Raw genomic sequence first — 15,474 nt, 5'->3', positions numbered from 1 at the left:
CAAGCAGTAGTCATTCAGCACATACGTGAGAACATGCTCTCTCTCTCTCTCTCTCTCTCTCTCTCTCACACACACACACACACACACACACACACTAGCACTCACAAGCACCGTGCATGGACGCACCCCATCTCAGACTTCCAGTTATTCCAGCAACACACAGGCTCAGCACATAGCTCTAGGAATGTACTGAGAGGCACACACAGTGAGAGGCATGGTTGGTACCTCCAGCCTAGCAGGGCCACTTTCTGGCCACACTTGAGAGGCTCTTGTATTGGAATGCTTAGTCACCAGGGAGCAGAACTATTTGAAAGGATTAAAAGGACTGGTTAAGGTTTTTACTCCTCCATTATGAGTATAAACCTGCAAGATTCAGGCTCTGCCTCCTCTCGTGGCCCTGTTAACTACTCCCAACCCATTTTTCACTTAGTTACAGACTTGCTCTCCTCTTCTCTTGGAGTGAAATCCCCCAGGGGCTTCCCTGGGAGAAGTCCAAACCCTTCCCATAGACACAGACAGTTGCTCAAGATGCCTGAATCTTTCCAGGCTTGGACAAGCTATCACCTCTCAGCTCTGCCCCTGGCTCAGCTAGCTGGTCCCTCCTCCTGGGATGATTGGCAGAGGCCCGCCCACTCCTCACTCTTGTGGTACTGGTCTCCTCTTCTCCAAGATGTCTGTGGTCCCAGCCTTTCTCAGAGTGAAAGCACTCCTCCCTGCTCCTTTAATTCTTGCCCATTTGCATCTGTGTAGTCAGCTGGAGGGCCTGGAGCTCACAGGCTCTGCGTGCAGGGGGAGTTTTCTGCTGCTTGCCCTTATGCACTCCGGGAGGCCTCACTAGGACCCTAGCATTGGGATGAACTTCAGTGCTTGTTTAAAAAGATGACTGGTGGCTTTCAGATGAGCTTCTGTGACCCTACTAATGCTTGTGGTAAAATAAGTCTGTGACAGAAATCAGAACATCACTGGGGAAAAAGAAAACAGCAGTAAATGTATTTGATAAGATTCTAAAACTTTCTTGTATAGAACAGTCACTGAAAAGGAGTTGGTTGGGAGATGGTGTGTAAATATATAACAGAAACAACAACAAAAAAAACTGTTCACTGTCTCTCTCTGCTCAACAGAAGCTGTTCCAAGCTTGACCTCCAGCCATTAAAGATGGGAGGAAGAGGAGGAGGAGGAGGAGGAAGGGGAGGAGGGGAGGAAGCCGCAGCCTCACACACGCTCACACTGTGCCCACTGGACTGCAAGCGACATTCTGACATATCTATGGTTCAGAAGGCACGTGAGTTTAGATGTGTCGGTATAAAGTCACCCTCAAGTACAGCAATTGGAAACTATAGAATGATCTGCTCTTATACAGGCTTGAATACTCTGGAAATTTCTAGAGTAACTTCAGTAAGCCTCTGGAGACAGGAAGTACGGCTCTACAGCATCAAGATGGCTCCACTGAGCACTCTCTTGTTTTTCTGAGTTTTTACTATGGGCATCTAAGATATATGTTCTAAAACATCCTACCTTTAACAAGACTTTTAGGATTTGGGCATGCTTCCCACTCAGAAGGCAGCCTATGAGAGGCACAGACGAGAGCCTGGTCAGCAGTGGGCACGGATCCAGCCCTCCCATACTTAAGACTCCGATGACTTTAGGCCCTGTGGTAGAAAACCTGGCTATCCCTGAGAGCCCACAGAACTGAGACACTGCTGGGCTGTGTTATGACACGGGGAGAATGCAGCCCACGTCAAGGTGGTTGTGCACAAGTACACTCATTTCATTCAGCCTGGCAGACACTGAAATGCTGCTGGGAGATACGCCGATGAAGACCAAGCAGAACAGAGAACAGAAGGAAATCGTCTGAGACAGCAGGGCTGACTAAGCAAGGGTCTTCCCTAGCACGGATACAGACAGTGGAGGCAGAAACATCAAGTGAATGGCTAGCAGCAGACACAACTCCCCCACCCCACCTCCACCCTGAGTCATGACAGCAGTCATAAAGACAGACTGAGGAGACTCCAGGAACACAAGGCATGTTCTCCTGCACCTCACACAGGGCACTACTGGGTGCCCTGCTTCTGCAAGGCAGGGGTGATAGCCAAGAGGCTGGTGGACCAGGGAAAGAACTAAATCACAGAGGCAGGGAGCCTCTGTGCCGCTGGTCTACAGGAGGAAGGGCCCAGAGACCCCCAGAAAACAAGATAAAAAAATATAAAAGACACGCTCTCTCGATTGTGTGGACATTTGAAAAAAAAAAAAAAAAAAACACTACTACACTACATGTATGCTTGTCCACAGACAATATGGAAGGCTCTAAAGCTGAACTGTGTGGGAAGGAGAAGGTAGGGCAGTTGCTTCAGTAGAGGAGAGGCAAAAAATTCAAAACTGATGGAGGGCTGGAGGGCTGGCTTGTTGGGTAAGAGCACTGGCTGCTATTCCAGAGGACCTTGGCTTGATTCTCAGCACCCAGTGGCAGATCACAACCATTTCTAATTCCAGCTGCTGGGGTCCACTGCCCTCTTCTGGCCTCCTCAGGCCCTGCACACACAGGGACCAGAAATGAGACGGTATTTGGCTCAACAGGAAGTGAAGGCATGGCTTGAGTACCCTCTAGATACCATAAACAGTGAGCGAAAGCCTGAGTATGTGGAATGTGAGACAGGATTTAACAAGAAGTCAACATCAAAACAAATAATATCAACAAGAAACAAGTAGGTACATCACTTACAGAGACAGAGAACATGAGAGTAGTTTGGGCAAGATACTGTTGACACTGCAAATCTCTAGAAACTGATTTTTAAAATACTAATAAATAGCACAAATCGTTTATACTTTAACTATTAACCTTGCCAAGCAATTGTAGTAACCACATGAAACTCTCAGGGGTAACGACAGAAGGCATACTGGGAGATGAGCCACACCAGAAGCCACAAAACAAAACAAATGAACAAACCCGGAAAAACCAGAAGCCACCACAGAGCTCTTTCCTGCTAACATCACTGACTTCTTTTAAGCATCAAGGGCGAGGTGCCACTGATCTGCAGACTTCGAAGGTATATTCCTATCTCCTAAAGAAAGACTCCACCTTGGAATCAGGTCTTCAAAGAAACCAAGCTTGCCTGGTGAGAGAAAGCAAGATATGGTGGCACGTGTGCACACTGACAGCCAACAGCCCTCTGCCTCACACTACAGAACCTTAAGGGGAACCTTTCAGCAGGGCCAATCACTGCCATCTCTTCGTGACCACACCCCCCTTCAGCTGCCTAGAATTCAAATGGACCAGCCACCTCCAGACTGAAAGAACAGGGATATTTTAGGGACTATTATTTTAAGAATGCATCTTCTGTAAATGTATCATCAATAACTCTTTAAAGATTTATTTGATTTCATGTGTATGAGTGTTTAGCCTGCATGGGTCCCCTGGACAGTTGTGAGCCACCACGTGTATGCTGAGAACCAAGCCAGGGTCCTTGATGAGAGCAGTTAGTGCCCATCTCTCCAGTTCCCAATTAATAACTGTTTAAATTAAGGGGTAGAAAAAAAAAAAAAAACAGAGAACAGGATTGAATGGGGAAAAGGCTGATATAAAATGAGAAAGATCTTTTAGAAAAAGCCCTCCATTCTCCAAAAGCCCCAGCACCAGTCCATGCTGTGCCCCCACATCCTCATGTCTGAGTATCAGAGAGCAGGACGAGAGGCCTCACAAGTACAGACCAGAACTCGGTGCAACCAGCTCTTCCCCAAACAGCTGACTTCCAATCTGAAGCAATAAGAAGGTGGCCAGAGTCCTGTAAACAACCTTGCACACGGAGTATGGCATCTCCAGAAGACTACCTGGCTAATCTAGAAGAAAGCTTTATTCCCTAGGGATATTATAAATACATATTTGTAAAATAGTCTATCAATTATATTTGATTAATAAATGCCCTGTGTTTCACAGGTTTTTAGAAACTATGAACTGAAAAGAAAATCTCAAGAATATGGACCGCTATAATTATGTATTTCTATAATTGCCACTAGAAAGTACTTAAGACCACAGTGGGTGAGATAGCTTTATACGTGAGAAAGTTTTAGGAGAGCCCAGAATAAAATGCAACAGGCAAAACACAATGCATTTAAACAGCCTACACAACCGTTAGCCTAGGGAACCGTTAGCCTAGAGAACCATGAGCTGCGGGGCAGTACAGAGAGATCCCAAGTTACCTGCCAGGTAGAGGGCGAAGGATATGAACCTGTGGTAGCGAATGAGGAACTGCAGCTGCTCCTCCCTCTGAACAAACGTGGCGAAGTAATCTGCCACAGTCTCTCCATAGAAGAAGTAGTTCACACACAGGAGGAAGTACCTGGAATTTAAACCCATTAGCTTGCTGTGTGGAAATGCTTCCCCCCCCCCCCATCAAATGTGACACGACACAATCAGTCCCTGCATTCTGATGCCAATACTAAGATCAAAATCCAATTAGGTAATTCATCCAAAATGTGCTCCACCACAGTGCCATTTCCTCATCTTAAACTTCGCTTTAAACCCATCAACCCACCTCAACCAGCAACCCAAAGGCAGTTTAACTCACACCATAGTATCAGAGACAGCAACGGCAAAGTACAACAGACATGGGCCCTCATGCCCATGCCCACGCCCAGCATTAAGTTTATAGTGAAAAGAACTCTTAGCTGCTCAATGGTCCCAGGTTTAATAACAAATACTGGAGCAAAGAGGGAAAGGAGGAAGACATGGTGAGTGCCTCCCTCACTGCTCGCTGCACAGGCCTCGAGTCCTCCTCAGCTCTTCCCAATGCCAGAGGGCTCCCAGTGAGCGGTGATTCTTAATTTAGTGTGTATGTGAATGTGTATGTGAATGTGTATGTGTGTGTGTGTTCGTGTACATGCGTGTGTTTCCCATATCCCTTATGAGAAGTGAAGAGACCTGACAGAAGACAATCATCTCTTACTGAGAGCTGCCTACCCACCCTGCCACGCCCCTATCTCCAGGATCTTACTATACATCTTAGGCTGGCTCTGCCCTAATGGTCCCCCTGCCTCAGACAGTCAGCAACTGAGTGAGTTGCTGTGATTGTTGGATGCCAGAACTAGGGTTACAGGCTCTTGCCACTGAACTTGGGTAGGGCACTACTTAGAATATTCGCTGCCTCGAGGGTGGGGTACATCTGTCTTAGTAAGCCAATGGCTCCCTGGAGGGTGTGAATGGACTAACCCCGTTAAGAGCATGACCAGGCAGGCTGAAGGATCTATCATCGTGCTGTGTTTTCTACTCGGGGTCTTGCTAGGGATGAGGATCCAAGTTTAAAGTGCATACAGCAAACCTTTACATGTATGGTACATATCACATAGTTTCTGTGTTCTTGACTATTTGAGGGAAAAGATAATTAAGCTTTTTCATAAAATCATGATCAGGGAGGAGTTAAAACAGCATATATATAAATCATTAATTAGATATCATTACAGAGACTAAACTGCCCGTGCAAGAGGAGCAAAGGCCACGTTCGTTTTTAGAAATTCAGTGGCTCCGCCTTTCTCTTTCTCCAGAATCGTCCTGTGATTTCAGAACTTAGAAGAGAGTCAGACCTGCAAATCTCTAGTGTTTCGTGGCCACTCACCAACTTAGTGTCCTAAACCACGGGAGGTCGTAGGAGTGGTAGACCCTGTACCCGATGGTGATGATCTCATGGAAGCACTTCACTTGGATGCCCAGAACCTGAAAACAAAACACAGCGCGGTCACACGGTTCCCAGTGCGTCTGTCTCTGCTGTGTTACTTAAAAGCAAGTCCTTGACACATGTGCTTTAGAAAATCTTAATCTACGAACTTTTAATTATTCTAAATGGCAACAGCAAAAAGGCAATACTCGTTCTTTCAATGAAGTGGTGTCTAACCGAGTAGCAGAAGGATATTTAAATGAAGGTTGGTGATCTTCCCAAGAGAAGCCTGCTTACTAGGTTAAAGTGCAGGGCTAGCATCTCCTTGGTAGAAGAGCTGGCCTTATCCGTTTATTTTTATTACTTACTTCTGTATATTCACACCATTCCTTAAGACAGATAATCTTTTCTTTTTGAGACAGGGCCTCACATGATGGAACAGACTGGCCTCTGGCCGCCCACCTCTCTGCGCAGCTCTAGCCTTTCCGTTTATGTCTCTTACATCAGTGTAGGAAAAGGCTTACTTACTGAAGCATGCTTGTAGGTATGCATCTTTAGTCATGTGTTCCAGCCCGTGTATAAAGATGGTGGCAGGGACTTTCAATCTTAGCACACAGGAGGCAAAGGAGCAGACCTCTGAGAGTTCAAAGCTAGCCTGGTCTCTATTATGAGTTCCAGGTCAGCAGCAGCCAAATAGTAAGACCCTACCTTTAAAAAACAAAAGTCCAAGAAAAGTAAGCACAAAATCTCCTTCTCCCAGCTGTGCAGACCATCACAGAGCCAGCAACAGCCACAGTGTCAGTTATTCTGAACGGCCATGCTAGTCTTCCACACATGCACACTCTGCCCTGGCAACAGAGTTCACAGAGCTCTGTTTACATGGTGCCTTTGTGTTTATGAACTGATGGTCTACTCTCAGCCCTTCTCAAAGATACCCATGGATCCAGGTGAAATCGCAACACCTGACTTCAGCTTGGCCTACATCAGTTCCAAGACTCAGTTTGCAAAGGGCACAATGAAAGCCCTGAAACAAGAGGAGAGAGGAGACAGCGTGCACACAAGAGCCCACTCTCCTTCCTCCAGAGAGCACACCCAAGGGCTTAAGATTATACAGTCTCGTACAAAATAACACTTCTATAAGCTTAGAGAGCTTAAAATCTCTAAGAAATATCTTGGGATTATATCATATATTTGTAGATTATAACCTAAAATACTAAATTTTCAAAACTTATATCTGAATATGTAGGGGTTTTTTTATTACTTCTTCTAGTATTTAGTACTAAGTTTGTGAAAATGAGGCAGTGGATAACAAACATGAGGACCTAAGTTCACCTGCGTGAAGGTCAAACTCCAGCACTGGGGGAAGGGGTGAGAAGACAGCAGGCAGAGCCCAGGCAGAGCCCAGGCAGAGCCCAGGCAGAGCCCAGGCAGAGCCCAGGCAGAGCCCAGGCCCCGCTGGCAGCAGCCTGCCACAGCAGAGCCTCCAAGCTCAGGGAGAGACCCTGCCTCAAAAGATAAGGTGTGGAGAGCTGGTATAACCAACATGCAGCATCAGTCTCTGGCATCTACATGTGCACACACACACAAGTATACATGCATGCATTCACACAAACATGCACGCACACACACGGGCAGGGGCAGAGAGAGAGAGGGAGAGAGATTAGTTTCTATAAATTAGTCTTCTCAAATCTGTCATTCAGGATATTTTTAAGCTATTTATTCCAATACATACAATAATACATGCTATGAAAAAGCCACACAATAAGATATATCGTATCCAAGTATAAGGAGTGCTGGCAACAAAAGTCACCCATGTATTATAAAAACAAAGGCTGTTTAAAGGTCATTCTTCAAATAACCTCTGTGTATATATGAAATAAAAAGTTGTTTTCACTTAACAAATCACAGAATGGAGACAGTGTTCAGTGTTAAGACAACATGGCAACAAGACAAACCATTTACAGAACAAAGAGCTTTTAAAATACCAAGTGCCTCGATGCGGTCTTCATGAACACTCAGTCAGCACTGCACACGGCTTTACTGAGGAAGAAGGGGGCTTTATCTAACAGCTTACATTATTTGTGCGATCACTGCAGCTTGCAAGAATACAGAATGGCTGAGGAAATCAAACTAAGGAATTCAAAACTGGAATTAAAAATCTTTAAAATGCATTTATATTATTAAGGACTAGGAGATTACATAGGAATTGATACCCTGTACCATTGATATTGGTAGCAATAATCACTGAAAAAAGTTCATGGACCCAACTGATGTGTTAAGAGCCTTAAAAACAACAGCCAATTCTTTAGAAGCTCAGTGCTCTTGTTACTGAGGATGCCTGGAAATGAGTCAGGACATGTGCTCTCAAAGCGCATGTGATAAGGTCAAAACGCTGATGGCACTTAGAAATTATGTGGAAATGAGTGCGCACACCTGTGGGGGGCAGGGGATCGGCAGCCATGCCTGCAGAGGACTGGGGCATGCTAAGGTAAGTCTGAGTGCTTCCGAGCTGTCAGTGTACAGACGTGGGTGCGAACAGAGCTACACAGCAAGGGGTGGCAAGAGAGGAAGGGCCCGAGTATTTGTCAACAGAGGGAGTGAGCATGGACTGGGGAGGTGGCAAAGCAGACAGTAATGCAGGCTACATGACATGACCACACCATCAGAGGGCATTGCACAGAGGACACAGGGAGACTGGAGTCTGTCAACAAGGAAACTGGGAATGTACCACCTGACAAAAATGACATAAAAGGATTTACTTCAGAGGTTTCAATTTAGGTTTGGGGCATCTGTGCTGAGGCAGAACACCACTGCAGGAGGGCACAGACGAGGCCAGGAAGCACGGACTGGAATAGAGACAAGCCCAGGACAAGATACAGCCCCCAAACCCACATCTCTAATCTACTTCCTCCAAACAGCCTCACCGTTCAGTCTCCACACCTCCCAACACTTCCATCAGGTGGACTCCCTGACTAGGTCAGGCCCCGAGATCCAGCATCTCTCAGTGCTGACCAGGTCAGAGCCGGTGGGTGATCTAGCATCTCTCAGTGCAGCCATCCTGCAGGTGGGAACCAAGCCTTCACTTAGGAACCTTTCTAGGGGGGCATTACGCCATAAGCAAAGGAGTAAAGGATGAGGAGGAACACAGAGTAGCCAGGAAAACCTGGCGCAACAGATTCACGCAGGACTGCTGCCGGACCAGACACAGGATTTGGGCATGTTGAATGTCATCTAAGGGATATGCAAACAAGAAAGCCTATTTTTATATGAGGAATCTAGTCTAAGAAAATAATCTGATTTAAGAAATCAGAACGTTTTTGAGCTGGAGTATGCTCACCATAGTGTTACTCATTACAGAAACAGAGCATAACCTGAGTGTTTAAAAAAATAGCAAGTGACTTAAATTCCACGACACTTCACTTTCCGTTATATAGCAGAACTTACCACAGCTGGAGGATAGAGATGGTGGAACCATACCACACTTTGAAAAATAGGGCACAAAACTTTAATCATAGTATTGGTTTGTTTTTTGTTTGTTTTTGTTTTTGTTTGGTTTTTTGAGACAGGGTTTCTCTGTATAGCCCTGGCTGTCCTGGAACTCACTCTGTAGACCAGGCTAACCTCAAACTCAGAAATCCGCCTGCCTCTGCCTCCCAAGTGCTGGGATTAAAGGCGTGCGCCACCACTGCCCGGCTAATCATAGTATTGTTATAGCAATGATTTTTAAAGCAAAAACTAAAAGAGCAAAAGAGAGATAGCCAGCAGCAGCCTGGTGTGGGTTTGGGCAGTTGATGGTAGACTTGGGGTACTTGTGAGAATGCCCCATCTGTTTCCATCCTCACAATAGAAAGGCTAAGGATTCACAGTGAATCCTATAATGTAAACTAACAATTATTAGAGAGGGCAAGGAAACCTCCCACTGTACCTTCTCTATGCTCTCAGATGCCTTTATCTCCCAGTGTGTGCAGTAATGACATCACTAGAAAGCTGGCTTCAGCAAGCACAACCCAAGAACTATAACCAGGGGACAGAGGGATGCTCGGTGTGAACTAAGATGTGTCCCGAGGCAGCCAGCACTCCCTAAAGTGAGGGCTTAAAGAAAGTACTTCATCTTCTTTATCTCTTTGTTTTTGAGATGAGGTCTTGCTAGCAGCTGCAGACTGGCCTAGCACTCCTTCACGTCTTACACCTTCACATTTGACTCTCCCGTCTCTGCTGGAACAACAGGCATGTCATTCCACCATGCTTGTTTAGAAATGAGCTTTCTATGAAACTCCCCTGAACTGAGCACTGTAAAGTGCTGACAAGACAAGCTAAGGCATGGTAGGAATAACATATACTGCTCAAGACAGACACAGGAGGTGTGGGAAGAGGAACACAGTACTTGGGTGAAAGACAGGAAGACTGGTAAATGCATTCAGATGCTCTAGGAGGCAGGAGAATGGGAAGGTACATGCAGGGAGGGGCTGAACAAACTGAGACAAGATAAGAAAGCAGTAAGGCACAGCTGCCCGCTGCACATGTGTGCACGNGGAGAGCCTGGTGCAGCTACCCACTATACAAGTATACACTGGGAGAGCCTGGTGCAGCTACCCACTNNACAAGTNTNCACNGGGAGAGCCTGGTGCAGCTACCCACTGCACAAGTGTGCACGGGGAGAACCTGGTGCCACAGTGGTAGCAGTGGGGACTGGCTAGGAGAGGGAGTACCGTTTTACCCAGAGAGCCTTGTCACCTTCTCAGGTCATCCTCATAATAATGAGGGACATGTGTATGCCCCCAAGGATGTGTGTCACTATTCACTGCTAAGCCATGCTTGGATACCTTGGAACCCCTGCTAAGTCTATAGAACTCATGGACTCCTGGCTTCCACTCCTGGACCCACACTCTCTGTGAGGAGCACCTCTACTCCCACCTCCTTCCTTCTCCTCTCTGATTCCTACACAACCTTCAGAAGGAAGCTCCCGTGTTGCACAATGCTTCTAGAAAGTCCTCTGACTCCTCTCCTGCTCTCAGAGAACCAGTCCTTATTTAACACACTACAGTTTGTAATTAGAAGCAGCTAATCCATTCTTTACAGTATAAACAATAAGCTCCATCAAAATGAAGACTGGGATGATTTTCTCAGCGCCACCATTAGCATACCCCAGTGCTACTGTAATGGCTGGCACACACCAGTCACCGCGAAGGCACTTATCATAGGATGAAGTAAGAGCTTAAGTTATCCGTTTGCCTTCATGACTTGTTTGGCTTCCCATGCACATCTGAACCTCCCAGAAAGGCTTCTACCCAGCTCTCCAGTCTCATCCCTGGTGGCCATCCACAGGCCAACCCAGATCCTGTGCAGAAGCCGTGCCATCTCTCTCACTATGCCCTGCCTTGCCACTGGGGATCCACCCTGAAATCCACCTTATTTTCTCTGTGTAACCTTCAGGATCAGACTTGGGTATCATCTCTCTGTATGTCTTTTGTTACCCCTGTCTCACACTGGATAACACGCCTCTCTACCCTTCTGCTTAACACATCATCTGCGACAAGACTTATCACTATTTACTTAATGCTGGAGAGTTATCTGGTCAACTGAACATTTCTGCTGCTAAACTAACTTGCTTGAAGTCAGGGAACTAGTCATAGGTAATTACATGGAAGTGGTATGTTCAATGCTCTGCACGATGCTGGATACACAGACGCCTCCGTAGAAAACTACACTCGTCTCTGCTGAATGAGCACACTGAGGAACCATTTTGCAGACAGTAAAGATGAGTCCAGATCATTTCATGAACTGGAAAATACTTAAAGGAACTGAATTTGCTGTTGCCAAGACTTCGGCTACCTTTTTTATGATGACACGCTCAGACGCCTTCCATGATACACACACACTAAAACCCAGAGGCACCTAGGAAGGCGCCAATCACTTACCAGAAGCATCAGCATGAAGGACCCCATATAGATAATCAGGAAGAAGAGGGAGATCATGGTGAGGGTGAGGATCCCGCGAATCCACCAGTTCTTCCATCTACAGACAAGTTTGTAAAGTCAGCACTTAGTAACATGACTTTCAAGTGTCGGTGCGCACTTTCACTACTGCATTTCCAGAGCTAGCAATTTTTTCCTAACAGTTCTTTAAGATCTTACTTCATTTTATATAACAACAACAAGCAAACGGCAGCCACTCTCTTGACAGTTCAAGTTTTAATTTATGTTAGCTAAAGAATGATTGCTGTTATATATGAGTGGAGACAAAGTCATGAGCACGTGGGGTTAGGTGGTCAGTCTGGATGTGGGAATGGGCGTCCCAACAAGGATCTTGTGAAGAGGAGGAGCCTGAAAGGAGTCCGGGAAGGGAAGATGCCCGAGCTTTAGAGTGCTAGACAAAATATGACCCATTTCAGAAGGTGGCACCAACAGCAAACCTGCCACACAGAAACTCAGGTTTGTTTCTTAGGGCAGACTTCCTAGCAGGTACTGAGGGCTGGCTCCCCCAGAACCTCCACTTTAAGGCCGAGTTGCCCAACAACCCCCTCCTCTCATGCTGCACCCTACAAGGATATCCTGGGGGGCGGGTCGTAGTCACTATTATTTGAGCATACCATGAGTGTGCTGGCAGGCACTGTACAGAAAACTAACAATGATAGATTATCCCTTCTCAATCATCCTAGAATCCCTAAGGCTGGATGCAGTAGCATGCACTGGAAGCCCAGGCTATGTGGGACACAGCGCCAGGAAGGCCACTTAAACCCAGGAGGGTGATATCTGTCTTTGCAGCACCAAGACCCAGTCTCACAGATTCTGAAAGCATCTATATGTGGGTCACTCTGGGTCCAAACTCTCTGCTGCTTTTCTTTAAGGTTTTACTGATTTTTACCACATACGCTTTAGGCCCCACACAGCTGCAGGCACCATGGACTGCCACCTCTTCTGCTGTGTTCCCGGAGCCCATACATCTACCATGAGCGTCACTAGCAATCTCTGTGAAAATCCAAGGTCCTCAGCTATACATGTTCGATGCATAGTGTAAGAATCCAAAGACCACTTGGATACAGAAATGAAGGAATGATTTATTACGTTGTATGTTAATCTACACAGACTCCTCCACTACACGGTAACAACATATAAATGCATCTTGTATGGAGTATGTGCCTGGCAAACATATGATTAAGACACTGAGTCAATCAACACATTACTAAAATGTAACAGAGTTAGGAAAGATTCTCAGGGCCAGTAAGGTGGCTCAGTATGTAAAAAAAATGCATACTGCACAGGCCTGGTGAAGGAGACAAGGGGAACAGACTCTAGGAAGCTACACTCTGAGCATCACACACCAGTGCTGTAGCTCTTGTGCACATTTATACACATGCAATACATTTTAAAATAAATCTTTAAAAGATTTTCACTGCTTGTCACTGCAAACTAAATATCTGTCAAAAAACAAATGGGGGGGGCAGTGTGGTACAGGGTAGGGTGGGAGAGTGAGGGCATGGGGGGGCAGTGTGGTGCCAGGTAGGAAGGGGGAGCGAGTGCTTGACATGGGGGCAGCAACAGCCTGGTCCACAGCACCAAGAAGAAAGCATTGTGCCAGTGTCCTGCAGGCTCCTCCCCCTTTCCACTCTGTCTAGAACTCCCTCAGGCAGAGGGAGGGAGCTGCTGCTCACTCTGGATAGGTCTCCTGACTCCGCCAAAGCCCTCGAAACCACCATTACAGACACACCCCAGGTGTGTGTAATTAATGCCTGGGTGTGTGTCAGTCAATCAAAACTGACAATCCCAATTGACCAGCACACATGACTTCTGTTAGTTCCAATTGTAACACTTAATTTTGTAAAGATTTGTTTATTTTATATATGTGAGTACACTGTCGCCTGGTCTACAGAGTGAATTTATTTTATGTATAAAATATACTGTAGCTGTCTTCAGACACACCAGAAGATACCAAATCCCATTACAGATGGTTGTGAGCCACCATGTGGTTGCTGGGAATTGAACTCAGGTCCTCTGGAAGAGCAGTAAGTGCTCTTAACCACTGAGCCATCTCTCCAGCCCGGTAACTCAAAATATTTTGATTCAGTTTTGTCTTGTTCACGCATCTTATTTGAGGTACAGGTCTCTTCCTTTTTACAATAGAAATGGCAGCTGATTTCATCTGCTTATAAAATATTGACTATATTCCTTGCTTTTAGCCACTCTCCTACATTATATGACTGGTTTTACTTTTTATACACATTAAGAAAAACATGAATCAATCCTAAGTGTAGCATTTGTGTGTGTATGCAGGTGTGTCTGTGTGAGTGTGTATGTGCATGTGTGTGTGTATGTGTGCGCATTGCCAGGTGTGTGTGTGTGAATGTGCATATGTCTGTGTGTGGGCATGCATGTGTGTGTGTGTGTGTGTGCAGGTGTGTCTGTGTGGGCATGCACATGTGTGTGTGCACACTAGTGTGTGTACTAGGCAAGCACTCCACCTCTGAGCCATCCTGCATAGTTCACATACTTCTTTTCCCAATAGCCCTTTTATGCCATTCTGTACTCAAGGATCCAGAGTTTCAACACTGAATCCACACAGCTTTTTGCTAGCTCCCCAGGTTTTTACTGAAGCTCATCCCACTACTGTTTAGTAAAATATGTACAATCATGATTTTTGTGATTTTTTTTTTCATCAGACTTTGGACTTCAGGCCTGAACTAAAAATCAGTGTAGAATCAAAAGATACAACTGAAAGGCTTTGTTTAGTTGTGAAGACAGAGCTCTGTGGATTAATGAGTAGATTAGGAAACTGGGCTGGGTCACAAAGCTAGGCAGAGGTAAGTCAAGAGCCATAAGCCAGCCATTGATGATAATCCTGCCCTGCCTGCCTGCCTGCCTGCCTGAGACCTGGAGAAGGACCAGAGGCCAGGCCTGGGTGGGAGCTGCCACCATCCAGACACTGTCCTTGTCTGGTTCTCAGCGTGAGAGAAATGTTCCCAGCAGCTGCTGAGAACCAGAAATGATAAACAAGAATCTACTCTTCTCAAAATCACAGGCGCTCCACGCCTAGGCCCCGGAGGAACGCGCTCTAGTTACCTTAAAGTAAAAAGGCCTCCAAGTTAGCCTCCAAATTAAACGGGCATCACCGTGACGTGTGCCTGTTTATGCATATATATTATAGGCTATTCTACCTGTCTCCCCCTCTGCAGGCTGGCCCCCTTCCTTTCCACCAAAACACTCCCTGCTCCTCCTCCCACAGCACACTTGCCCCTCCCCCTGCTCCACTATCTCACTCCCTTTATACCCCTTCCCCCATTTCATGGTCTCTGTGTGTACACGCACATACAAAGACATACATGCACGCATGCCCACTCTTGCATTCACGAATTTAAAGTTAGACTCTGCATTAGAAATGCTGAGTGTGGCCAACAGATCTCAGAGAATATGTGCCTCACCTTCCTGATACATTTATCTGTTGAGGACACCCATATCCTGGCTACTGTGGACAGAGGAGCAACAGCATCCACATGGAAGCAGCTCTGTGTTGTACTGACTGGGAGTCCTGCAAGTCCACACCCAGAGCAGGTACAGGTGGGTCACACTTTAATCACCTGGGTGTGTGGGGGGGGGAGGGGTACGTGCATGTGAGTGTGCAGGTTCCCATGGAGAGAGGACTGGAGCCCCGGGAGCTGGAGTTACAGGTGGCTGGGAGCTGACAAAAATGCTGAGAAAAAGAGCCATGAGGGTTTTTTTGTTTGTTTGTTTTGGTTTTGTTTTTTGGGGTTTTTTTTTTTTTTTTTGGTTTTTGGAGACGTGGTTTCTCTGTATAGCCCTGGCTGTCCTGGAACTCACTCTGTAGACCAGGCTGG

The 15,474-nt window shown here is 46.2% G+C and overlaps 1 protein-coding gene across 1 annotated transcript in view; it reads right to left on the bottom strand.

Annotated features, from left to right (window-relative positions):
* Cds1 (CDP-diacylglycerol synthase 1) overlaps positions 1–15,474 on the bottom strand; it is a 61,084-nt gene that overhangs the window by 24,361 nt on the left and 21,249 nt on the right. Inside the window, exons 3-5 of the mRNA XM_021163852.2 lie at positions 11,564–11,660; positions 5,607–5,704; positions 4,195–4,334 (exon numbers count right to left, since the gene is read on the bottom strand). Of these exons, the coding sequence (XP_021019511.1) occupies positions 4,195–4,334; positions 5,607–5,704; positions 11,564–11,660 (335 nt within the window). The remainder of the gene's footprint in view (positions 1–4,194; positions 4,335–5,606; positions 5,705–11,563; positions 11,661–15,474) is intronic.

Source organism: Mus caroli, chromosome 5 (genome assembly GCF_900094665.2).
Source record: "Mus caroli chromosome 5, CAROLI_EIJ_v1.1, whole genome shotgun sequence".
Lineage (NCBI taxonomy): Eukaryota > Metazoa > Chordata > Mammalia > Rodentia > Muridae > Mus > Mus caroli.
This window is presented reverse-complemented; position numbering and strand designations above follow the sequence as displayed.